The sequence below is a fragment of the Saimiri boliviensis genome, chromosome 1, assembly GCF_048565385.1.
Source record: "Saimiri boliviensis isolate mSaiBol1 chromosome 1, mSaiBol1.pri, whole genome shotgun sequence".
In the NCBI taxonomy this organism is placed as follows: Eukaryota; Metazoa; Chordata; class Mammalia; order Primates; family Cebidae; genus Saimiri; species Saimiri boliviensis.
This window is the reverse complement of record NC_133449.1, coordinates 30,708,042-30,732,117: the sequence shown is the minus strand read 5'-3', so window position 1 is coordinate 30,732,117 and position 24,076 is coordinate 30,708,042. Positions and strand designations below refer to the sequence as shown.

Genomic DNA, 24,076 nt, shown 5'->3' with positions numbered 1-24,076 from the left:
AGAGCCCAGTTTCAGGAAATGGATGTGCTGCTACCAGGGCTGCCTCAGCTCCTCTCCTCTGTGTGGTCGGCATTCCACTGTCCCTTCTCCCAATAACAGAGCTCCCAAGAGAGCCCTGCTGTGTAGAGCCTGTGGCAGAGGCTAGGGGAAGCTCCCTAGGTCATCAGAATAACTGGGGTCCTGAGTGAGCTCTGTGTCCCCATGGGAGGTATGCTAATGAGTGAATTTGCCTGTCTGCAAGGTCAGGAGATTTACAACCACAGGGAAAAACCCTGGAGCTCCTTCTCATTTTATGTAACTGGAAAATATATTGCCCCTTCTCGAGAGGAAGAGAAATGAGAAGAAAATGGGAGTTTTCTTCCCCCAATGAGGTTTTTTTCCCCCTAGATGGGAAATGGGTGTTCCAGACTCAAGGGGCAGAAGAGTTTGAGAGTGATCTCCACCCCCTCCCCCGAGAACTGATCCCCTCTCTTTTTCTTCCAAATGCACAGGACTCCTATCATAGCTGGAGGGCTCTTCGTGATCGACAAAGCTTGGTTCGATTACCTGGGGAAATATGATATGGACATGGACATCTGGGGTGGGGAGAACTTTGGTGAGTCCCTGCCTCTGCATCCTGACCTATGCTGTTCTATACACCCTGGGGCTGGGGTGGGGACCTCTGTGGTTTTGGATCCAGCGCCAAGCTGTCAGAGAGTCACACGTGCTTGGGATGAGGTCCTGGGAGATGGTGAGGTACTCCTTCAGGTGAAAGCTGGTAGGGTGCTGAAGGAATAGTTGTTGGAGGGTGGTGATAACGAGGGAATCTCTCCATGGGGCTGCATGGATGTTGAGGACCAGGGAAACACACTGGCAGACTGTTAGGGGAAAGCTGAGATGCAACAGCCAGGAAGACCAAGGAGGAGCACCAAGTCTGAGGGGTCAGATGCAGCTTGAACTAGGAGTGATGCACTTGAAAACCTGGAGTTGGAAGGAGCTTGAGGAGAAAGAATGAGGAACAGGAGCAACAGTGACATCCGTTAACATCCATTAAAGTCTATTAGCTTCTGTGATTGCAGCAGTTTCAGGTAATGAGGAGGGTCTGGGGATATTTCATCAGTATTTTATGGTGGGAGAGGAAGGAGTGAGGGGGGGAGCTGGGTTAAGGACCCCAAACTGTACAAACAGATGATTGGGTCCAGTCATGGTGGTGTATAGCTGAGGCTTGCAGCCACAGGAGAAACAGCACAGTCAGAAAGACCCATTCCATCTAGCTAGTGACACTTACTACCTCATTTCCCTTGCGTATTAAAGGTGTAACTTCAGGATATTAGCTCTGCTTCTTGGGGTTGCTAAAAGCCACTGAAGTAAGTGTGTAAAATCTTGGCAGCATGCGGGCATAATACATGTTAGTTTCCTCCAGCAGGTGAGACCTAGGGGATCATGAGAATAGAAGCAGCACGAGGGCAGGGGTTTGGGTCCGTTTTGTTCCTGGCTGTCTCTGGTGCTTAGCATAGTGGCTGCCAGGTAGGAGGCCCTCTGTAATGGTTTGTTGAATGAACACATCACGGTGGAGTAAAAGGGAGCATCCCAAAGTGTCAGGATACCTCTCCTCTCTGGGCACTGTGGCGCATGTCTGGTGTGGGCTCTCCGAGCAGGGGCGCAGGCCAAGAGAATGATCCATGGGGCACATCCGGCATTTAGCAGTAATCCGTGCGCTGTCCGCTGCCATTGTTTTCTCCTGTTTCTGCCTCCAGGTTGTTTTATGGCTTTCTCCCTCAGTCACTAAGAGTTATTTCCTGGAAATTTATGGCTTCTGGCCTGACCCACAGCATCTGTTCTCCCAAACTGGGCAGTGTAGAGAAATGCATCAGAAAAGTCAGTCTCCTGCCATACAGGGTCCAGACTGGATGCCCAGCAAACAAAACAGGAAAATACCCCAACACTCGCACAAAATCGAATCCTTTCCCTGGGACCCAGCCCACGAAGGCCTTCCGGAATGTGATAGGGGACTGTTGGTGTGGGGTTAGAGGCTGGGTCTGCCTGCACCAGCCCGGGAGAACTTGGAGCAGATGAGCCTTTGGTGTTCTCAGTGGGGCAGGGATTTCTCTCTTATGGAGCGGAGCCTATTTTTATGTTTTGATGACCTCGGTATTTCTTATAGTTAGTGATTTGTTCCAGCCTTTCTCTCAGCCATCAGATGAATCCCTTCTACAGCATTTCTTATAGACAGCAGCCATTCAGTCTCTGCACAAATGCTTCTTTTAATGATGCATTTGCTATTTCACAGTTTGGTATATTCTGTTGTAGATACATTTTTTGTTGAACTATTAGAGAATTCTTCTAAGTCAAAGCCCAGCTACCCTACCCCGTCTTCTGCCTGTCGGGGCTTGTTCTGCCCTCTTGAACTGCACAAAGTGAGTCTGATTCTTTTTCCACATGGAAGTTCTATTTGGATTCAAGCAGCCTGAATTTCAAGGACGGCACAGTCTGGTCCATTTTGGTTTTGGTAGCAATACCTTCCCTTGCAGCAATGTTAGCACACATCTGCTCAAAGCAAGTCGCAATCTCATCTAGCTGGCTTCCAACTCTTTTGGTATCAACACGGGCTGATTGAAATAGAAAAGTTGGAAAGGGTGCTGGGAGGTGTGGGAGAGACATTTACAATCCATCACAAAATTTTTAAACCGCAAAAACAGCACTGCCAACAGCCATCACAGGAAATACTTCATTTTCCCCACCCCAACATTCTATTATGTTATAGCCAGCTAACAGCACTTTGAAAGCCATTTCTGGATTTTGGTTTTTTGGTTGTTTTTTTTTTTTGTTTTTTGTTTTTTGTTTTGGCATTTTATATGCCGGAAAATGCAGCGCTTTTCCAGTGATGGCTGTATCACGTGGACAGTGTCACATCTGCTGGCAGGGATAACAAGGCACCTGACTACATGAAGGGGGAATTTGAAAGAGGCTACCCTGTGAAGATCAGGGATTTGGATGCGTTGTGTGAGTGATGTCCAGAGGTAAAGGGGAGATGGCACTAAGAGGTGAAGAAAGAAGTCCTGGCTCCAGAGTGTGGCAGGAGGGGCCTTCTGCCCCCAAGTCACGAAGTCCTGCGGATCAGCTGCCCTCCCTCAGCATCACTCACATCCATCGCCTTCTCTCCATCTGCTCCAATACTCTCCTTAGTGGTCCTCCATCTCTACTGTACTATCAAATCTGAGCTCTCACACTTCTGCCAAAGTGCTCGTTCTGAAATGCAAACCTCCCCACCCCTTCCTGGCCTGGCATTCTCAGGGGCTTCCTCTTGTCCTAAGGGAAGACCCACACTCCTCAGCTGGATCCCTCCCTCCCATGGCCTTGCCTGCCACTCCAGCCTCATCAGCCTTCTCCTGCCTCAGTCTTAGGTCCAGAGCAACTGTCAGAACCTCCCACTCTTCCCAGAGTGAGCCCAACCCACTATTAGAACCTAGCTTCCGTTTTCCACCCAACCTACTCTGCAAGACTCAACTCTGGGGCTGCCTCCTCTGCAATCAGGAAGCCTTTCCTTCCCGCTCTCTGGCCAGCCCTCTCCCTCACTCGGCACCCCTCAGCACCTGGTTCTCTTCTCCATCAGTGCACTGAGCCCTTGTATGCCTTTGTCTCTTTTTTCATCTGTGCTTGCCCCCAGCCTTCTACCAAACTTAGGGCTCCTTAAAGTCAAGATCATTCATCTAATTTCTCATTCTTGAGCCAGTAATGGTAGGAATTGCTCACTAAATGTGGTTTCAAAAAGCCAGAGACTGAATGGGAAGGGGGTTCAAGATGGGAAGGGCAATATATATGAGGCTCCATTTAAATTAAGCTTTATTGCATTAAATGGAGCTCTAGAGAGACATGTTTAAGGGTTTCCTTTAAACACAAGAATAATAGCAGCTGGTAGAGACATCGTTCCTTTCTAAGTAATAGAATTTCTGTGAGTTCTAGATATGTTTGCATATGTTGTGTTGACTTTATTTCACAGCACAAAGATGCATGAGATGATTGGGACAGGCTCTGGCCAGGGAGACCATGACCTACTCAATAGCATGTGGCCCCTGCCCTGCCCTGCCCCACCTTGGTTTTCATGAGTTAGAAGCAGCCGATGATGGATTGGCTGTGGTGGCCATGTGAAAGCCCTGTCTCACACACTCACATGCCCTGACCCCAGTGCCACCATTTCTACAAAGTATTTCTAAGGTGAGCTGAATAGTTTTGATCATTACATGTGCATTTCAGCCTGTGAGCAGATGTTAGGAAAATGTGGCTTTTAGATTTTTTTTCAGAAGTCGATTTGCATTAAAATTGGATGCTTAAACTGCAATTTACATAACACAGGGTACATGTAATGTAGCCACTTACTTTGAGCTGCATCCTACTTTTAGCTGTTGGTCTTTAGAGATAAAAGGAATCTGTTGCCCTGGTATAAAGTGTGTGTGTGTGTGTGTGTGTGTGTGTGTGTGTGTGTGTGTAGGTGTGGGGGGGGTGTGTGTGGGTGTAGGTATGTAGGTGGTACATGTTCCCAAAAAGGAGCCATTGGCACATATATGAAGGGCAAATATGGGAGTTCTGAATTTAGAATAGGGGATTTCCAAAGCACAGCAGGCACCAAAGGCTGTTGAGAAGAGAGAGGTGAGGTGGGGCCCAGAGAGGAACCACCACCACCTGCTGTCCCAGAAGGTAGTCAGGGACACCAGGCTATGCCAGGCTCAGCTCTCCCAAGTGTGTGAGTATGTGTGTGGAGGCGGGGAATGGGGGCAGGGACGGGGGATGGGGGTGGAGGCAGGGGTGGGGGTGTGTTACAGGAAGAACTGTGGAATCAGGTAGGGCTCAGTTTAAATCCTATAATCATCACCAAGCATTCGTAGACCAGAGTTTAAATCCTGCAATCATCGCAGGAAAGTTACTTCATCCTTGGGAAAGTTACTTCACCTCACTGAGCCTGTTTCTAAGTCTCCAAAGTGGAAACTGATCCCTGTAAAGGGAGAACAGGGCCCCACACAAAAGAGATCCACACCCTAATCCCTGGAACCTGTCAGAATATTAGCTTACATAGCACAGGGATTTCCCAGGTGTGTTTGGGGTCATTATTCAGTGACCTGAAGGTACAAGATTATCCTGGCTTTTCTGGGTGGACCCAATTTAAACAACTGAGCCCTTAAAAGCAGAGTACTTTCTCAGGCTGGAGGCAGAGGAGAAGTAGCAGATGAAACCAGAGAGATGTGAAGCCCGAGGGACCGACCACGGCTGCTGGAGAGGGTGACAAGGAAGTAGCCGAAAGAGGCCCCAAATTGCCATGTGGAAAAGGGAACCTCAGTCCTGCACCCCCAAGGAAAACTGAGCTCTACAAACAACCTAAATGGGCTTGAAAGCAGATTCTTCTTCAGAGCCTTCAGAAAGAAGCCATCCCGTTGACACCTTGATTTCAGTCTGAGACCCTAAGCAGAAGGCCCCACCAAACCCACCCACTAAGTTTATGGGGATTTGTTATTGCAACAATGGAAAATGGGAGTAGTCCCCACATCACAGGGCTAAATGAATTAGATAATGAAAGTGCCTCTGCTCCATCAAGGTGGGCTGCCTTCTCTTTTAGAGAGCAAGGTTTGTTGAAAGAGGATTGTGTGTGATCTGCTGGGGTCCTTTATTCCTTGACTTTCTCTTTCAGCCTCGCCCTTTCCCTGATTAATGGCTCCAGATCAGGAAAATGGCCTCATCTGAGAACAGCATCCAAATGTGATAGAAAATTATCTTTTCCGCCAGATGGAGAGTAAAGCTAATGCAGTCAACACTCTGTTCTTTGTCTGGGCTACTAACTAAAGCCCCATGACCAAGGGAGACCCCTTGAGGCCATCCTTTCCTGCTGCTTCCGAACTTCCCTAAGTGTCATCGAGTCCCATCAGACACTGGTCGTTCTGTTTGCATAGGGAATATGACAAGACAAAGGGTGTCACCTGGCCACTGCAGATCATGGCATGCTTGTGGTTAATACTCGCCTAGAGTAGGAGGTGTGAATGGAGACTTGGTTGTCCCAGTTGTGGGTGAAATGCAATTTTGCTCACAGATTCAAGGCAGTGTTTTGTGAGCCAATAAGATGATCTCTACTCAAGTCCATTCGTTCATTAAAGAATAATAACAGAGCTTGCTTTCTAGCTCAGTAGAAGCTGAGAACTTAAAAATTACTGGAAGGCAAGGTTCCCCATTGTACATAAATATGTGCGGACTTATGAATGACAATAGCCAGGTAAGTGTCTGTTTCTGTTTCTCTGACAGAGAAACAGACACTTGTATATTGTATATATAATAGTGTGTATCATATATATAATGTATATACAATACACACACATATACATTATATGAGGCTCCATTTAAATTGTGGTACCCACATGCAAAATAATTCTATTTGCCTTTGTTTAGAAACCAACCTATACAATGAAATTAGAACCTTGACCCGTATGGCCAAGCAGTGGCATATGAATAGCTGTGGTTTGCTTCCTAGAAAGAAAGCTGCCCCTTTTCCCCTGAATTCCTATCCACCATTCACAGGCTTGCCAGGAAGAAGTTAGTTCTGGTGAAGGGTTAGGACCCTGGAGGGGTGGTGAGAACTACTGATCAGCTGATGGAGACATAAAAGGAAAGAGGTGGGAATGGAGGGCAGGAGGGCAATTTGCTCTCAATATTTACCTAAGGTTTAAAGAAAGTAAGATGATAGCAGTGCCCCCGATAAGGATGGAATAATGACACATCTCCCTGCCTGGAATTCAAAGTCGCTTTGGGTCTCCGTGAGGTGTCATTCATCACCAGGGAGATTATGTGGGTGCTGAGTCAGCAAGAACCCCCTGCAAACTCCCTACACAAAATTTTTTTGCTCCCTCCTCCCTCACTTCAGAAATGATGACTCTGCAGGTGCTGCAGCCTTGAAGAGCAGAGCCCCTAAGCTGTACTTGGAAGGCCCACTGTCTCACACCTGAATCCACAGCCCTTCTGATGGCACTTGTGCAGGCCCCCTTCACGGGGCCTCAGGACTACGTGACTGTCCCAAAGGTCTCAGCAGATATCTGCAAACCACCAGGCCTGGCTTACAGTCCTGAGAGGATACACATCATTTTCTTGAAGTCAGTGATATAGATAAGGGTAGAGCACCTGTATATCCTAGGTTTTAAATATCCTACATCGTAGTCCCTATAAATCATGACACTAATCTGAAAACTCCAAGCCGCATCCCTCAGACTGCCTATTGACTCTGGCAGCAGCACAGTGATCCACTTCAGGACATGTGCCTCCAATAATTCCAGGCGTAAAAATCCGAACTCCAGAGTAGAGACACTCTTAGCTCATCTCAGGCTGCAGGCTCCTCTGGGTGGCAGCAGCCGGCCTGAAGGAGACCTGAGACAGACATCCTTCAGGACTGGATGAGTGAGTTGACAGGGTAGGAATGTGACAGCTAGCTGTATGTTTGTCACTCTGGTTAGTTTGTGAGTTCCTTGAAGTCAGTATCTTTGTATCTACGACTGTACTGGCTGGTGGAAAATGTTCAGTATGGAGGCAGGGTGGTGTCAGGTGCAGAGCATGAATTTTGGAGCTGGGGAGATGTGCTTCCCTGCATTTGAATGCCACCAGCTCCTCGCTCTCAGTTGTCCTATCAGAGCTGCTTCTGCATTGCAAAATAAGAACATTAATAACAATGGAGCAGGGTTGTTAGGACTAATCAGCTACTGCCTGTCTGGCCCAGAAGTACATGAAGGGATCATTTTCCTCCCATGGCCAATGCCTGCAGAATTGCAATACTCAATTTTCACACTAAGGCAACGGACATGAGAAAACGAGGAGGAGGAAGAATGTCTTTAGAGGCGGCAGAGCGGTAGTGGGCTGCGGGAAGATGCTGAGGGCACAGGAGACATTTTGGGTGTGATAATGTCCCATGCATCTCAATAGATACCTCAGCCAGCCATGGGAAGTTGGTGCCGCCTGGGGCAGAGTTGGGGCTGGTAGGATGGAGGTGAGGCCTCAGCACAGAGCGAACTCTGGGAGCAGAGAAGACAGCAGTGTCAGGAAAATGCTCGGAGGCAGAGCGTTGAGGGGATGTAGGAGGAGAACCTGGGGAGACCAGCAGGAAGGTAGCAAAGGGTCAAGGCCAGACAGTGGTGCTGGCATAGTGGGGACCTGTGCATGACTGTGGCAGACAGGAGGGATCGATAGATGAAGCGAGACATAAGAGCTGGGAGGAGGGAGCATGGGAGAAGAAACAGCTAGTGGAGAATGGGGGTGGGACATGGGTGGAGGCACAGGTTGGAGGGATTCGCTTTGCAAAGGCAAGGGGACATATGTCTCATTTGAATACAAGGAAAGGAAGAGGCCGTAGATGAAACACATACATATCTTTAGAAGAAAGCTGGCACAAAATGTGTAAGTTATATCTAGTGAGCAAGGATTCCATCTCTAGTGTTGAGGAATTGGAGAGTTTTCCTTTTTGGGAACTGGAGCAGACCCTGTTTTGAGTCTTTGGAGCACAGACATGAGACTCAGTTTCACACGTGCTGACACAGCTCCACGCACCGACCCCCAGGTTCCTCAGTGTGCTGACTGCAAGATGAGGATGTGGGTGCCAGGCAGTTGGCTGAGCTCACTCCTTGCTCGATGACTCATGTGAGAAACGATTCAAACAGTGCCCCAGCCAAATGCCAGCTCCCTCTATACCATGGGCCTTTATGGCAAGTGGAAATCTCAAATGTGAAGTGCACACATTTCGGGTGTCTCCTGCAGCGTGGGGGAAGATGAGAAGAAGCGTCTGTAAATCATCTAAGAAATTAAAAGAGGGACACAGGTGGGTGATGCCCATGTTTTAAAGAGATTGACTTCAGAGGGGTGTCTCATAACCGCTGCCGATCTTTCAGTCATAGAGTTTACACAGTTGTTCTCAAAATTCTATTTGATTTGATGCCGACAGCAGGCCAGTGAAGTGTTTTTATGACATTTGTTTGACATAGAAGGAAATCACTCCTCTTCGAGCTTAAGCAGGTTTCCCAAAGATGCCGCTGGTAGGTTATGGCATACTTGGGCCTGCTGACCCTGAGACTAAGTTATTCCAGTTTCCTTCCCCCCATGTTATGGCCATGATGCAGTAGCAGTCATGAGAAGTCCTCTCTTCCTCCTTGAGTCTACCCGGTCCCCACTCAGGGGAATCCAGGCTTCATGGGAGTGAATAGTGGTAGGCAAAGGGGGCAGGTACAGAGAAGGTGGTAAAGTAGGGCTAGTGTGAAGGAAGTCTTAGGAAATGTGTGAGGAGACAGGTAGGTGACAGGTAAGGTTGGCTGGGGACAGGTGAATGGGAGCAGATTGCAGGACAACCTGTCCTGCAATGATATGAAGGCCGCGTGCAGTGGCTCATGCCTGTTTGGGACCAGCCTGGCCAACATGGTGAAACCCCATCTCTACTAAAAATACAAAAAAGGCCGGGCGCGATGGCTCACGCCTGTAATCCCAGCACTTTGGGAGGCCGAGGCGAGTGGATCACAAGGTCAAGAGATCGAAACCATCCTGGTCAACATAGTGAAACCCCATCTCTACTAAAAATACAAAAAATTAGCTGGGCATGGTGGTGCGTGCCTGTAATCCCAGCCACTCAGGAGGCTGAGGCAGGAGAATTGCCTGAACCCAGGAGGCGGAGGTTGCAGTGAGCCGAGATAGCACCATTGCACTCCAGCCTGGGTAACAAGAGCGAAACTCCGTCTCAAAAAAAGAAAAAAAAATACAAAAAATTAGCTTGGCATGGTGGCAGGCACCTGTAATCCCAGTTACTCGGGAAGCTGAGGCAGGAGAGTTTCTTGAACCCAGAAGGCGGAGGTTGCAGTGAGCTGAGATTGTGCCATTGTACTCCAGCGTGGGCCACAGAGCAAGACTCCATCTTGAAAAAATATATATATTTGATATGAAGACCCTGGAATACCTGCATCCTTGTTCCCTGCCCCTGAACACACAGCCTGCTTCCACATCGCCCCTCACGGGGCAGCCACTTCAGAAGCATCAGCCAGAACAGAATATCTACAGATCAGGAGCTGCCTTTTCTACCCGTGACAGACTCAGGGGGATGCAGGGAGGAGCCTGTTCTTGGTGTGGTCATTTAGGGGGTACATTATCTGTAGAGAATTTAAGAGCAATATTAGCACTAACAGTCATTCTGCTTTTGAATGCCCCCTTGCACTGGCAATTGTAACCAATGGCAGTGGTAAAATTCCCTCCCTCCCCCCTTGGTATGCCTCTGCCTCCTTCTCAGGGCTGAAGCACTGCTCCAAGCCTGTTGGGGTGCAGTTCCAGGGAGAAAGACACTCAACACAGCCGCCTCTGCTAACTCTATCCCGCCCACCTTTCTGAGGGCCCATAGCAACAGCCAACCAGGAAGAAATGGGTGTGTGTACAAACCTAGGAACACCTGCTACAACAGCTTTGAGGCTTCCAGCATTTTCTATAGCTGCTTTCAGCTCCAGTTAACTGCACAGACTTTCTCCTCCTGGGTTATGATTCAAATGGCTCTTCCCCAATGGTAGAATCACATTCATTGTACACCTTGCCCTGAGGCCTTCTGGGGACTCATCCTCCCTGTTGTATCCTTGCCATGACATTTTCTAGCCTGTCCTGAGTCTTCTCATGATGGTCATCTGGTCCCTGACTGTTAGAAAATTTTCCCGTATTCTCAAATGGAATTTCCTTCTCTTGGTCCTGACTCTAACCCTCGGGGATCACAGGGAATGTATCCAACCAGACCTCCACAATGAACTCTTCTACAAGTTCAAAGGCCACTCTCTTGGTGCCCCCAAGGTTCCTCCTTTCCAGGCAAAGACACTGCAGCAGAGGCCCCGCCCCCACCATGCTGGTCCCTGAATGTGCTCCAGGGGCCAGCGTGCTGGTTGGTACCGTTTCCAGCCAGCTCACTTATACCACCCTCCAAAGTGGTAGGACTATTCCCATTCACAGATGGGGAAACCGAAGTCTCCCAGCCAGTGAAGCCTACATACTGGCTGCGGCGTCTGTTCTTCGGCCTCTGTGGGGGCCTCACCGTTTCAGTAGAGCTGGGGCCTCCAAGCTGGAGCAGCTGTGCTAAGAGGTCATAGGAGGGGCGTGACTGTCTTGCAGAAATCTCCTTCCGAGTGTGGATGTGTGGGGGCAGCCTGGAGATCGTCCCCTGCAGCCGCGTGGGGCACGTCTTCCGGAAGAAGCACCCGTACGTTTTCCCTGATGGAAATGCCAACACGTATATAAAGTAAGTGCCCAGGGGCTCAGTGCAGTGGGCGGCAGCACAGGCAGCCATGGCTGGGGGACCGCTGGTGAGGGTTGCAGCCATCCTGGTGCTTCGATAGGCTGCCTGTGTGATCTGGATTGGCAGAGGCTACACCTCGTACTACCCAGACTCTGCTTGGGCAGGGAGGGCAGGCCTGTCACATCCAGCATTAGAGCCAGAGGCTTTCCTCATGTTTCCGAGGCTTCGGAAGGCCCCACGTGAGGCCTCGTGGGCTTCAAGTCACCAGTCAGTGCCCTCCTACAAGGCATGGGCTCCGGATATTTAGGGTTGTGTGGGGTGGGGAAGGGGCGGCCCTTTTAACCTCAGAGTTCTAGAAGAGCTGCTGCCCTCGCCTTTGGCCTGAGTCACGAAGGGAGAGGGGTCTTTGGGCAGATGCAGGGAGTGGGAAGGCCCAAGGGATGCAGCTGAGGTGCCTGCTCCAGGACCTGGCAGCACAGTCGAAGGGTCCGGGCTGGGGCAGGGCCTGAGACCCTGTGCTCCTGTCTGCTGCTGCTCTCATCTCCGGTCTGGGGGGTGGCTCTTACCAGGGCCCAGAGACCCAAGGGTACCCACTTGCCTGTTCCCTGCGTCCTCCCTTCATTTACTCTCCCTCAATTTCTACACTTTGATCTTCTTCTCCTTTCCATTTTTATTTGTGAATATTCCTCTTTCCACCTTTTCCTCTCGATTTTCTCTCTTTCCCCCACCCTCTGTCTCAGCATCTGATAGCTTCTCTCCTCCACGTGGTTCCCTCTTCTTTTTTTCTGTCATTTGGTCCGTTGGGGTAGGGGGAGCTGTGTGTATCACGTCCTGACACTGCCACCCCAACACACCTGTCCTGGAGAAGACATGGGTCTGAGAAACGGGAAAATTGGCCACACCTTTTGCAAAAACCTGGAGGGCAGAGGTAGAGCGATGAGAAAATCAGGAGGCCAGGGAGCAGCGGGGAACAAAGGCAGGGCTGCCTCAGCTCTCGGGTTTTAAAAAGTAAAGGTGAGCTGGGGATGTCTGGCACAGGGAAGAGGTGGCTGTGCTGGAGCCATGTGGCCTCCTGGAGCAGGGCCAGCCTGGGAATGAGGGGCAGAGCCTGGGGCTCCAGGCAGTCATTGTCTTTGAGACTGGGCCCTAGCCAGGGGACATCCTGCATGCCACTGGTAGGTCATTCAGTTTCTAGAGGATTGTGGCACAGATGTCTGTTAAGCAGCTTCCAATGTGCTGATGGCTAGGCCAACAAAGGGGCCAGGAAGGCGCTGTTAACTGCCTCCAGTGTCCCACGGACCAGGCTGTGCGTGTACAAACTGTCACGGCAGGTCCCAGCTTAGAAGGGCTTCCCATGCTCTTCTCTTGAATGCTTCTTCTCCAAAGCAGAACTAGCATCTGAAAGAGCACCCCCTTTACGGGTGAGCCCCACGTTCCCCTACCAGGCTTTAGCAGATACCACTGCTGCCCAGCCCACGAGCTACCTGACTGTTTTCTGACATTTGCTTCTCTTTTCTGGGGCTCTTTCTGGTACCCACGATGGCTGAGGGATGTCATCCTTAGTGTGTGTCTCTCTGTCTGTCTCCTTTTCTGTGATTTATGGGGATCAGAGTCGGGGCAGATAACCTGATTTTAAAAACTAGAGGGCTAGCAAAAAGTCTGGAAAGAGAAGCCCAATTCTTTAGTTCTTTATACCTGCAGCAGGCTAACTGCAGGAAGACCTGTGTGTGCCGACTTTCCCCTTGCAGAGCTGGGCCCTGAGCGCTTCCACTGTGGTAAAGAACAGAACCTGGGAGCAAGAGCCTGTGGACAGCCAGAGGCGAGACGGCCGGTGCAGGCCCTGCCTTTGCACTCGGTTACTGGCAGTAAGAGCGTGTGTCAGGTTCCCGAGCCTTTTCTCCCTATTTCTTTGAGAGCCACAGAAGTTCCGTTTCTGGCACGGTTTTTCTGGTCTGCATCTTTGGGGGGAAATTTCTTTCTTGTTAGTAAAGGTGAGCATCCCTTATCCAAAAATCTAAAATCCAAAATGCTCCAAAATCTGGAACTTGCTGAGCACCAACATGATGTTCCAGGTGGAAAGTTCCACAGCTGACCTCATGTGATGAGTCACAGTCAAAATGCAGGTGTACAACCCACGGTTTATTCAACATCCCCAAAGGAAAAATATAAGTACCTTCAAGCTATGTGTAGGAGGTGTAGGTGAAGCATGAATGAATTTCGTGTTTAGATGTGAGTCCCATCCCCAAGATATCTCATTATGTGTATGCAAATATTCCAAAAATAAAAAAAAAAAAAAACCCAAAACACATCTGTTTCCAAGCATTTCTGTGAAGGATACTCAATCTGTACTAAAATTTGTGCCTTAGGGCAAAGACCCCTTTGGAGATTGGGTGGGATTTGGCTGGGCTCAGTGCACTGGGAGCAGTGATGATAGTGGGTTGACCATGGTGGCCCCCACCTGGGTGGTGCTGCCGACTCAGCCCACACATGTGTATTTAAACTGGCACTCACAGGCCCTCTCAGACAGCCTCTTACTGACACTCCTTGCCACTCGTTGTCTCCCCAGGAACACCAAGCGAACAGCTGAAGTGTGGATGGATGAATATAAGCAATACTATTACGCTGCCCGGCCATTCGCCCTGGAGAGGCCCTTTGGGAAGTAAGTGTCCCTTCACGTTGTGGAGGGCAGAGAGTCCATAAGAGCCCAGATCATAGGACCGAGGCAAATGGGTCCTTATGGACCCGTCAGCCTGGCTGCCCTGAGCTCCTGCTGGGCCCAAGGCTGTGGCTGTTCCTCAGAGCTCATGCCCAGTTCTGGATGTGCAGGGCTTTAGGCCGCCCTGTGGAATGACTCCCTGGCAACCTGGAGTGCCAGCTCTAGGGGAGCTGAGCTGTGGCTTGTGCAATGGACCAATATTTCCTGCTTTTTACAGAGAGGAAGGATGCAGGACTAGACAGCCTTAGTCGCTCCAGGTGGGACTTCCTCCATCCAAGTTCTAGGTCATCCAAGCCTAAGCTCTCTCCTTCCTTGGAGGAACAGCATGTGTACAGATATCCCCTACAGCAGTGCTCAAGTTTCATGAGAGGAGAGGACAGAGAAAGGAATGTTTATTAAAAGCTGGATACCATTACATAAGGCATCTCATTAATCCTCCCAACTCTGAGGAATGGGCATAATGACTCCTGGTTTACAGATGAGGAGACTGAGGCTTCTACAGGTTAAGGTTTTTGCCCTAGATGACACCATGTCAGAGGGCAATGGAGGCTCAAACCACACCTGTCTGATTTCAAAACTTGGAATGGCCTTGCATTCCCCAGCCCAGAGCTGATTAGAGTAGAGAAAAATAGCAGCTTCACTGATGTTATCATTTATGTTTCTTTGGGCGAAACCAATGGCTTTTTGTCATGCTAACATCACCCACTCATCATACGAAGGCTGTTGAGCAGATGGGTTTTTTGCAGCCTAAACTTCATAGGTCGAACCCATCACTGTGTGGGAGGATTAAATCAGAACCCACCAAAATGGTTTGCACCTCTAAAACCATAAATCCATGCCGCCCCTCCAGTTCTCTCACTCCAAACCTCCAAGGCATTCGTTCTCAGTCCTCATCAGAACTTCCAATCTGTTGGCCATGCCGACCACATCCCCCTCATTTCCTTCCCTCTCTAGCTTGGATTCTGCTCTTTTAAAAACCGAGCTCAAAAGGTCTTGTCCTCAGACCTCCTGCCCTATTGTCCATCTAGCCACCCCATCCCCACAGTTCATCCAGATTCAACCCTGGATGAACCTGACTTTGCACCTTGTCTTCCCGTGCACACAGGCTGCTGAACAGAACTGGGAATGCCAGCTGGTGCTACTAATAATACACCATGGCCGTCAGTCTCCGCAAGGCCCGAAGTCTGCCCACTGGCCCTGCTGCCTCTCCTAGCTAGCGTCCTCCCTCAATCTTGATTAAACCTCCACTCTTCCCAGCCCCTGGTCCACCCTCTTTTACTGGCAGCAGATGACACCTTCTGTTTTACAGATGAAGTAGATGACATCAACTTCCCAAAACAAACCAGCCCATTAACTTCACTACATCTGCAGCATCCTTCTCTGTTTCTTGTCTCAAAGGACAGGGCGTGCTTCCTGCTGTGGTCTCCATCCCTCCACCTGTACTCTGGATGCACCATTCATCACTGCATTCATTCATAAATCAGCATTTATTGAGTTCCCGCTGCCTGGATTCATCTCCTCTTGCCTCCTGGCGCAGGGCCTTTCAAACATTAATGTGCATGCAGATTTCCTGCGGATCTTGTTAAAATGAAAATTCTGACTCTGGAGGTCTCTATTTCTAATAAGCTGCAGGCAAGGCAATGCTGCAGGCCTGAGCGCCACAATTCCAGGAGCAAGTTCTAGCGGGGAGGTTCCCAAACTAGTCTGCACCTTGGAGAACCTGAGGAGTTTCAACCCGACTGCGGTCTGTGCCCCTCCTCCAGAGAGTTGATTTAGTTGCTCTGGGGTATGACCTCGGCGGCAGAATTTTTCTAAAGACCCCACATCAGGTGATTCTAACATGGGGACAAGTTTGGGAACCACATTCCTAAGAAAGCTTTGCACTCTGGGTACCTCTACTGTCTCCCTGATCCCTGTTCTCTCCTCTGCTGCGTTATTCCCATCAGCATTTAAACTTATTCAGTATCTTACATCTTAAAAAAAAAAAAAATAGGAGGGGGAGGGAGGAAAAAAAACAAACTACAAAAACCCTCCTTCATTTCAACGTTGCTATCATCCACGCCCTGTCTTTTCCACTCCTCCAGTGCGCAGCTTCATGAAGCAACGGTCTGCCTCCCTCTCTCTTCTCCCTGTCCTCACTCCTGGCCCCCAATCCCTGAGACTGCTCCCACCCAGCTCCCTCGTGACTTCCTTACACCCTGTACCCTGTACTCTCTGCTCTTACACTGCCCCATCAGCATGAGTCTTCTCCCACCCCCGGCCCCTCTGGTGTTCCCCAGTCCCCAGGCTTCCAGAACTCTGCAGTCATGGCTTTTCCTCTGCTGCTAGGCACTGCTGGCTTGATCCCATTTGCTGGCGCAGCTTCCTTTTCCTACTCCTTGTATGATGGTTTTCCCAGAGGGTCTGTTGCAAAGCCTCTTCTTACTATATAGTCTCACTGGCATTAAGCACTGTATCTATGCTGCTGATATATTTGCATCTCTATATCTAAGCCAAACCTATCCTTTGAGCTCCAATCCCTTCTATCCAATTATCAACTGGACACCTCCACCAGGATATCGCCCTGGTGCCTCCAACTCAACAAGTCCTAAACTGAACTCATGAAGTTTGCTCCTAAACTTAATCCTCATTGTATATTTCCCATCCTTGTGAAGAGTTTTCTTTGCACCTGTTGCCTGAGTTGGAAATCTAGGCGTCAACCTTGAATCCTTCTCCTTCTTTTTCCCATCCAAATGATAACCAAGCCTCGGTAACACAGCACCAAGTGTTACCTTCATGCGCCGAGCATGCAGGCCCTCCTAAACACCGAACATTCGGCATTTTAGAAACCTGACATTCTTCCCGTGTTGATGGAGCTTAGAGTCTGCTTGATGAGCTGTGGCTGGTGCTCTGTGAGAAGAAGTTCTAGTGCAATCTTGAGGTGGAGAGTGGAATGAAGTAAGGCTGGACAGGAAGCAGGGCCAGTTCTGTGGGTTTGCCCAGGAAGAACAAGACATGAATGTAACTTAAGTGGGTGCCGGCAGTGCAGATGGAGAGTAGTGGAGAAACTCAGCCTGTTGTTCTTCATTTCCACCCCTCCTTCCCTGTTTGAAAGCATGAGCTGCACCTGAGTTTCCACAGCTGCCTCCTGACTACCCTCCCTGCCCCAGCTCTGCCCATCAGACCCATTCGTGGACCAGCAGTGAGATGCTCTCGAAGTACAAATATCACCACCTCTTGCCCTGCTTAGAACCTGTCAGTTTCATCCCAGTGCCCTTTGAAAAAAAAGCCCAAACTCCTTGGCAGGGCCTCACAGGACCTTTTATGATCTGTCTTTTCTCTCAGCTCAGCCATTTCCCCTCCTCCGACTCACCCTCCATACATTCGAATACACATCTATTTTAAGATCCTGCAGCGCTCTTCCGACCAGCAGAACTTCCTTCATGTCTTCACATGTGCTCATCTCTGCTCTCCCTGCTGCCTCTTGCAGGGACTTCTACCACTGGTTCCTCTACATAATGTCCCCTTTTCCTTTCAGATGCCAGCATCATTATTACTACCTTGACCACCATGGACCCAACAAGCAAGGGTCCCCCTCTGAGGTGTTCCCGTAGTTCCCTCCTGCTCATCCTGTGTCACCTGGGCTGTGATGGCTTGTTTCATTATCTTTGCCTATTGCTCAAATACTTTCCATAGTATCCCATGTTGGGCACAATGTCACACATAATAGGTGCTCAATGAATATCAGATGAATAAATACATGACCAGGCCCCTGAACCAGCCAAACAAAAGGAGGTTTTGAGGCTGTGGCAGCAGAGAGTGGTGTTTCCCCAGCAGAATCCAAAGAGAAAGTGTGAATAAGCAGGCCCAGAGACCTAGTGATAAATTATTAACAACACACTGAATGTTCTTCAGCTTCGTTTTGAATGAAAAGTAGAAACACCCCCAAATTTCATCTTCCAGTGAAAGCACCGGTCCTCGCTGTCATTACCGTACCATTGTGAGATATTGCTAAGTGTTTCCACAGTTCTGTCTGCAGTTATAGAAATCTGTTCTTGCTTAGTTCCCCCAGCACCCTCCAGAGAGCTGTGAGCACCGAGCATGGGCATGGGTTGCACTTTGTGCTCTGAGTCGTTGCTGGTGCCTGCCTCTGACAGCTGTGTTTTGTCTTTGTCTGCCCACAATCCCATTGCCCCCAGTGTTGAGAGCAGATTGGACCTGAGGAAGAATCTGCGCTGCCAGAGCTTCAAGTGGTACCTGGAGAATGTCTACCCTGAACTCAGGTATCCGCCCTACCTGTTGGCGCTTTGGCTGGCTGCAAGGAGGGGCCCTCAGCTGGCTTGTTCTAGAGAGGAGGCTGACAATGACCAACTGGATGAGGGCTTGTATGGATGTTGGAGGTCTAAGAAGACCAGTTGGCTCCCGTCACCCCCTAAATCCAGCAGGGACCTTATACTGAATCAATAGCAAGAGGGATTGCAGTTAGCCAGTAGCAGTATTTCTCACCCACTTGGGTTTGAGCCCTGGCTTATGGACTCACTGACACCAGCTCCATCACAGGGACTCATCTCCCTCTGTGGCTCCTGGGTCTTTCTTTGCTTCCTCATTCTTAGGAGCATCCTGCCCTTCTCTGAGTAATGTAGATCAGGTTGAGTTGGCCTGATCGATAATGGCCCAGGTTGAGCTGGCCCTGCCATTCTCAGAACACTGCCCACCCTCTCCAGCTGGTAGTCTTGCTAATCCAATGAGCAGTGGACTCTCCTCTCTCCCTGTGACTCTCCTCCAGCATCCCCAAGGAGTCCTCCATCCAGAAGGGCAATATCCGACAGAGGCAGAAGTGCCTGGAATCTCAAAGGCAGAACAACCAGGAAACCCCAAACCTAAAGCTGAGCCCCTGTGCCAAGGTCAAAGGTGAAGATGCAAAGTCCCAGGTAAAGTAACTGGCTGGGGATACAGGACCGTGTGTCACAGTAGAGGGAGGTGGCCAGATGACTCTGCCTCCATCACCTGCTCTTACCTGACATCAGATGCCCATTTATTCCCAGAGATCAGCAGTGGAGCATGGGAGGTGTGATCCCCGCACTCTGCCACTGTGTTTACACTACTTGCTTTCCAAGTGCATAGAGTTCCTCTGAAAGACAGCTTAACAGGCAGCATCCTGCCTATAGGAAATTGCCCGTTAAGTTAGCAGGAGCTTAATGAGTTTCTTGTAGTTGGTGTTCTACCTGCTGGCAGCAACCGTGGGCAGGGTCAGGCAAGGCCAATGGCAGAGCTGCCTCGCAGATGTGAAAATGCAAAGAGGGAGAAGCTGCTGCTGGGTGACACTGCCCCCTGGGACAGGACGGAATGCCTGCTCTGCTGATTTAAGCTGTGACTGGCAGGTAGTCACATCAGATTTGGTAAAACCGTCACTGTCCGACACCCTGTCTCTGGGCAGCGTCCTCCTTCATCCCCAGCTTCACCTGTGCATCTCCTGCCTCCCCTAAGTCTGCAGGACCATCTGTGGTCCCATCTCTGAAAGGTTTTCTGTGCTTTACTTGATTCATCAACAGAGTACCTCCCCTTCCCTGCCATGTTTTTTGGGACAGTAGTCTCCCATCTGAGGCTAGAACTCCTGTTTTAAAGGTCACCGACAAATTCACAGCCTGTCTTGTAGCACTTGGCTTGCTGACTGTGTTAAAGCATGGTGGCTCACGCCTCTTATTCTAGCACTTTGGGAGGCCAAGGCGGGTGGATCACCTGAGGTCAGAAGTTCAAGACCAGCCTGGCCAACATGGAGAAACCCCATCTTTACTAAAAATACAGAAAAATTAGCCAGATGTGGTGGCATGTGCCTGTAATCCCAGCTACTTGGGGAGCTGAGGCAGGAGAATTGCTTGAACTTGGGAGGCAGAGGTTGCAGTGAGCTGAGATTGCACCATTGCACTCCAGCATGGGCAATAAGAGCGAAACTCTGTCTCAGAAAAATAAAGCACGTTTATCTATGGCTTCCTGCCTGGCTCTGTGGCTCGGTGCAGTCTCCCGTCTCCTACATTCCTGTTCTTTCATCTGTTTTCCTTGCCAACTCTTCATCCACACACTCATACCTTCTGGCAGCTATTCACCAAGGTTCTCAGCTCACTGTTCTTTTCTCTACAAACTATTTCTTGGAGATTTTCTTCATGCTTCCAGCTTTGACAGTTTCTTGTGTGTTGATTTACAAACGCCACATCTTCACCTATCCATGCATTTAGTCATTCAACATATACTTCTCTGCTAACTATAAAGATGCAGAGATGAAAGACTAAGTTGCAGGCCTCAAGAGCCCCTCAAAGGGTGTAATGCAAAAATAAGCTAGAAAGTAACCATTATGATGTCATCTCTGTCCTGGGAGGAGTTTTGTCCAGGGTACCATAGAAGTTGCAAGAGATGGCATCCAAGTTAGGTGTGAGGCTCAGGGAAGTTTTCCAGCAGGACTTGGAGATGAGTTGTATTCTCAGAGATGAGTAGAAATTGGCGAGGTTGGGAAGGGAAGAGAAGAAAGGGTAGCCCAGGAAAGACCTGGAGCTGAGCAAGGACACTGGCGAGGATGCCGTCTTTATAGGGCTGCAGACCAGTGGGGTTGGAGAGTGGGATGTGAGGGGAAGGAAGAGCGGGCGGTGAGGCTGGAGAGGAAGCAGGAACCAAATCCTGGTCTCTCTTCCCATGCTGAAAAGGGTGCATTTTGTCCTCGGGAACAGGATGCTATGAGGTCCCAGGAGAGGGTTGGGAGTTGTAGATTTGCAGGTATTGCTCTCCCACCTGGACTCTCTCTCAACACTGGCAGCTTGAGTGAGTCCCTGACCATACTGAACTCACTTGTGACTCAAGTCAACAGACGGTACCCTGTCAGGTATCCTGGCCACCTCCTTGTCCCACTAGCTCTCTCCATGTGACCCCCTTCTCCCAGGAGCCCCAGTTCCAGTCTGGTCCTGCAGCTCTTCTTTCTCCTGCATTCTTCATTGTCTCGTTTCTTAGTAGAAGGGCTGCTCTGAGATCCCATGTTCATTTCTTTATACTAGATCCACATTCCTCAATCTCAACACTCTGGGCATTTGAGCCAGACGTTTCTTTGTTGTAGGGGCTGCCCTGTGTGTTGTGGGCGGTCTATTGCCAGCAGCACCTCCCCACAATACAAGTCATGGCCATCAAAAGTATCTCCAACATGATCAAATGTCCCCTGAGGGATAAAACCACCCCGGTTAGGAGCCCCTGGGTTAGATTACAGCAATAGCCTCCACTGGCTTCTCCTCCCTGGCTGCAGCCCTGCCCCTACCGCTGACATTACATGCGGTCACTAACCGGTGTTACCAGTCTCAGCACAGTCATCGATGGCTCCTGTTGTCTACCGCAAAAGCCAGACTCTTGGACTTGGTCCTTGAGGCATCTCAACCCAGCTCCAGCTTGCTGTGGCTTTTCCAGGAACCATATCTCTGCTTTAGTAGAGCAGGGGAGGCAGCTGCTTGAATCAGACAGGAAAAGGGAAAGGAAACTGAGGTGTTGATTTCGCTTTAGGCGTGAGCACTTGGCTGAAAATGACATGATTTGCTCAAGTCGCATTTTGCAAAACGTTGTGAGTAGGTGACATACATCCCTCTCTTCTGAATCTGTGTGTGGGCAGTGCCGGTGGGCCGTGCTGGTGGGCTGCAGCCAGCGTGTTGTCTTCCCCCTTTCCCTGGGGCAGGAGTGTGCTTGGTCTGTTTCCAGCAGAACAGAAGGCTTTGCTGGTACCTGACACCTTTGACTGTATGAGGAAGTGGGAGGAAAGGAGCCAGATCCCTATGGGCCTTACACAGGGGCCCTACAATGTCCTGGCCCTGAGGAGAGTCGTCAGGCCTTCATTTGATCAGAGGGTAATCGTGCCTTTCCCAGCTGACCCTCCTATCATGTGAAAAAGGGAGGAACAGCAAGCAGTCTTCTGCGGGCAGCTCACACTCATCCTGGGCATGGCCTGCACGTGAGCAAAGCATCTTCTCTGGAATATGGTACTGAGCTGCCCTGCCCCTCTACCTTGGAGAGAACAACTGGGTTGGTGTCACCACAGTGTGAATGTAGGGTGCTAGGGGAATACTCTGAGACAGGACAATGCTCAGTCCACTTCACAGACTGTACCACAACCCAGAGACCCCTCCTGCTGGGGTGCAAGGTGACCTGAAACTGGTTGAGATGACCCCTGCCCTCCAGGGCCCATGGCATGACTCAGATACATTTCCACATAATCTGGAGGTGTCAAACAAACATGGGACTGATAGAAACCCACATGACTATGCCAGCTAAGATAATATCCCTGAGTGTGTGTGCGTATGTGTGTGCGTATGTGTGTGTCTAGTATACATTATCATAGGACTGACTTATATGACCTTTCTCCTCTTTTCAGCGTTCTCTCCTCTGTCTTCCTGCGCCCCAACCCTTTCTGCCAACACTGGGCTTTGTTGCATTCTCTCCTCTTATGGCTGCTTTGCCCCCATCACCTCTTCCCCTCTGTCCTCCTACTTGTTTTGCCTCTTGGCCTATCCAGAAGGAGTCACATCTGCTCCTCAAATGCCCAAACATGGTTTGTTCAGCCTCTGCTCCCACTTCTTTTGTCCCTGAGAGGCCATATCAGGGAAGTGACATAAAAACCTATTAAGTAGTTGGGGCTGAGGCCAAAATGATGAAACCAAGGCTTGGAGAGGTTATCCAAAGTCATATCCTACCAAAAACGGTGAAGATGGATTTGGAGAATCTGGCCACATATCATAGCCTGCTCTTGCTGATGCTGGAGAGTCAGGGCTGGCTCTGAGCTCTTTTAGACAAGTTTAATCAGGGGAGGAGACAGCTGCCCCGGAAATCCCTCTTCTAGGTTGTAAGCATTAAAACCATAGATCAGCTCCACCTTGGCAGGGGAGAGTGGCAGGAGATTCTTCTTGGCTAGTTTCCAATGACAACCTTTATGAAAAGATGAATGAAGGTGGTACCCCCATGTCAGGGTCTAGGGTGGACCAGGCCAGAGAGTAATTCTCTCCCTGAGAGTTATGGGCATTGTGACAAGGGTATGAATGGAGGCTCCTACTCCCGATTCCACACCGGAATGTGGGACACAGATGGTGCTGGATTCCTACCGTGCCTGCCCCGTTTTCTTCACCTCCTGGCTGCATATCCAAGGGCCCCCCTCCTCACTAAATGGTCTCCCTCAGGCCTGGGGATGTGTACTAGGGACATAGTCTTTTCTCAGAGGAAAAGGTCAAAGGTGAAGAAGCAAAGTCCCAGGTTAAGTAACTGACTGCGGATACAGGACCATGTCTGAACCCAGGGATAAGATCTACACAGGTTTTTTAATAAGGCTTGGGCCTTTTGGATTGGAGACTCTAGGGTCCTTAACTGTGGAGTAAAAGCACCAGAGAATGGGAACCAGGGGCGGAGTTCAGCTTTAGCTGCCCATGCTCTCTGCAGGTGGGTGAGCCCCAGGCACTGGGGTGTCCTCATTGTTGAAAGGAGACTGTTTTGTCCTCTGGCTCTGACACAGGCTCCTGATACTACTCCACCCCCAGCCTTATCCATTCCTCACCCTGCCTTCCCTCCTCTCTTGGCTGGCTTGTCAACCTTGGGAGCAAAATGTTTAATCTGAGTGTGTATTGAAGGTGTCAGAAAACTGATGTCTTAGGTGAAATGCGAGAGAAATACATCATTCCGTTTGTAAACGTGAAGCCTGAGATGTCTCCAGGTTAACAAGTTTCCTCTTAACTTTATTGGACTCTCTAGAAAAATATTTGTGAAAGGCAGAAAAAATACAGGTGCACCAATCTAGTTTCCATCCCAATTGAAAGAAAAGGAAAATATAAAATATGTTTTTAGCTCGTCCTCATACCTGTCTCCCAGTGTGTGGGCTATTAGCTGTGGCACACCAAGGTGAGTACCCTGGGTGGCAGGTGAAGTTAAAGTCTCCCCTAACCTGGATAGGCACTGGTGCCTCAAGGTGTGTGAGCCTGAGTCTGCTGGTGGGACAGGCTGCCCGCACACCGCCCTCCCTGCCCGATGCTACCCTTCCTTCCTGTGCTTTCTCAGCACAGCCTTGGGAACGGCCCCATCCCTGCCTCCATCATAGCTCCTGGGCAGGATTCCACAGGCAGGTCTGAAGG

General features: G+C 49.8%; 1 protein-coding gene across 2 annotated transcripts in view; it reads left to right on the top strand.

Moving 5' to 3' along the window:
- The window catches only part of GALNT14 (polypeptide N-acetylgalactosaminyltransferase 14), a 234,086-nt gene that overhangs the window by 194,624 nt on the left and 15,386 nt on the right, over positions 1-24,076 (top strand). For both annotated transcript variants that reach the window (XM_074395691.1, XM_003943981.4), the window contains exons 9-13: positions 492-595; positions 11,122-11,248; positions 13,812-13,904; positions 18,140-18,223; positions 18,727-18,871. In XM_074395691.1, the coding sequence (XP_074251792.1) occupies positions 492-595; positions 11,122-11,248; positions 13,812-13,904; positions 18,140-18,223; positions 18,727-18,871 (553 nt within the window). The remainder of the gene's footprint in view (positions 1-491; positions 596-11,121; positions 11,249-13,811; positions 13,905-18,139; positions 18,224-18,726; positions 18,872-24,076) is intronic.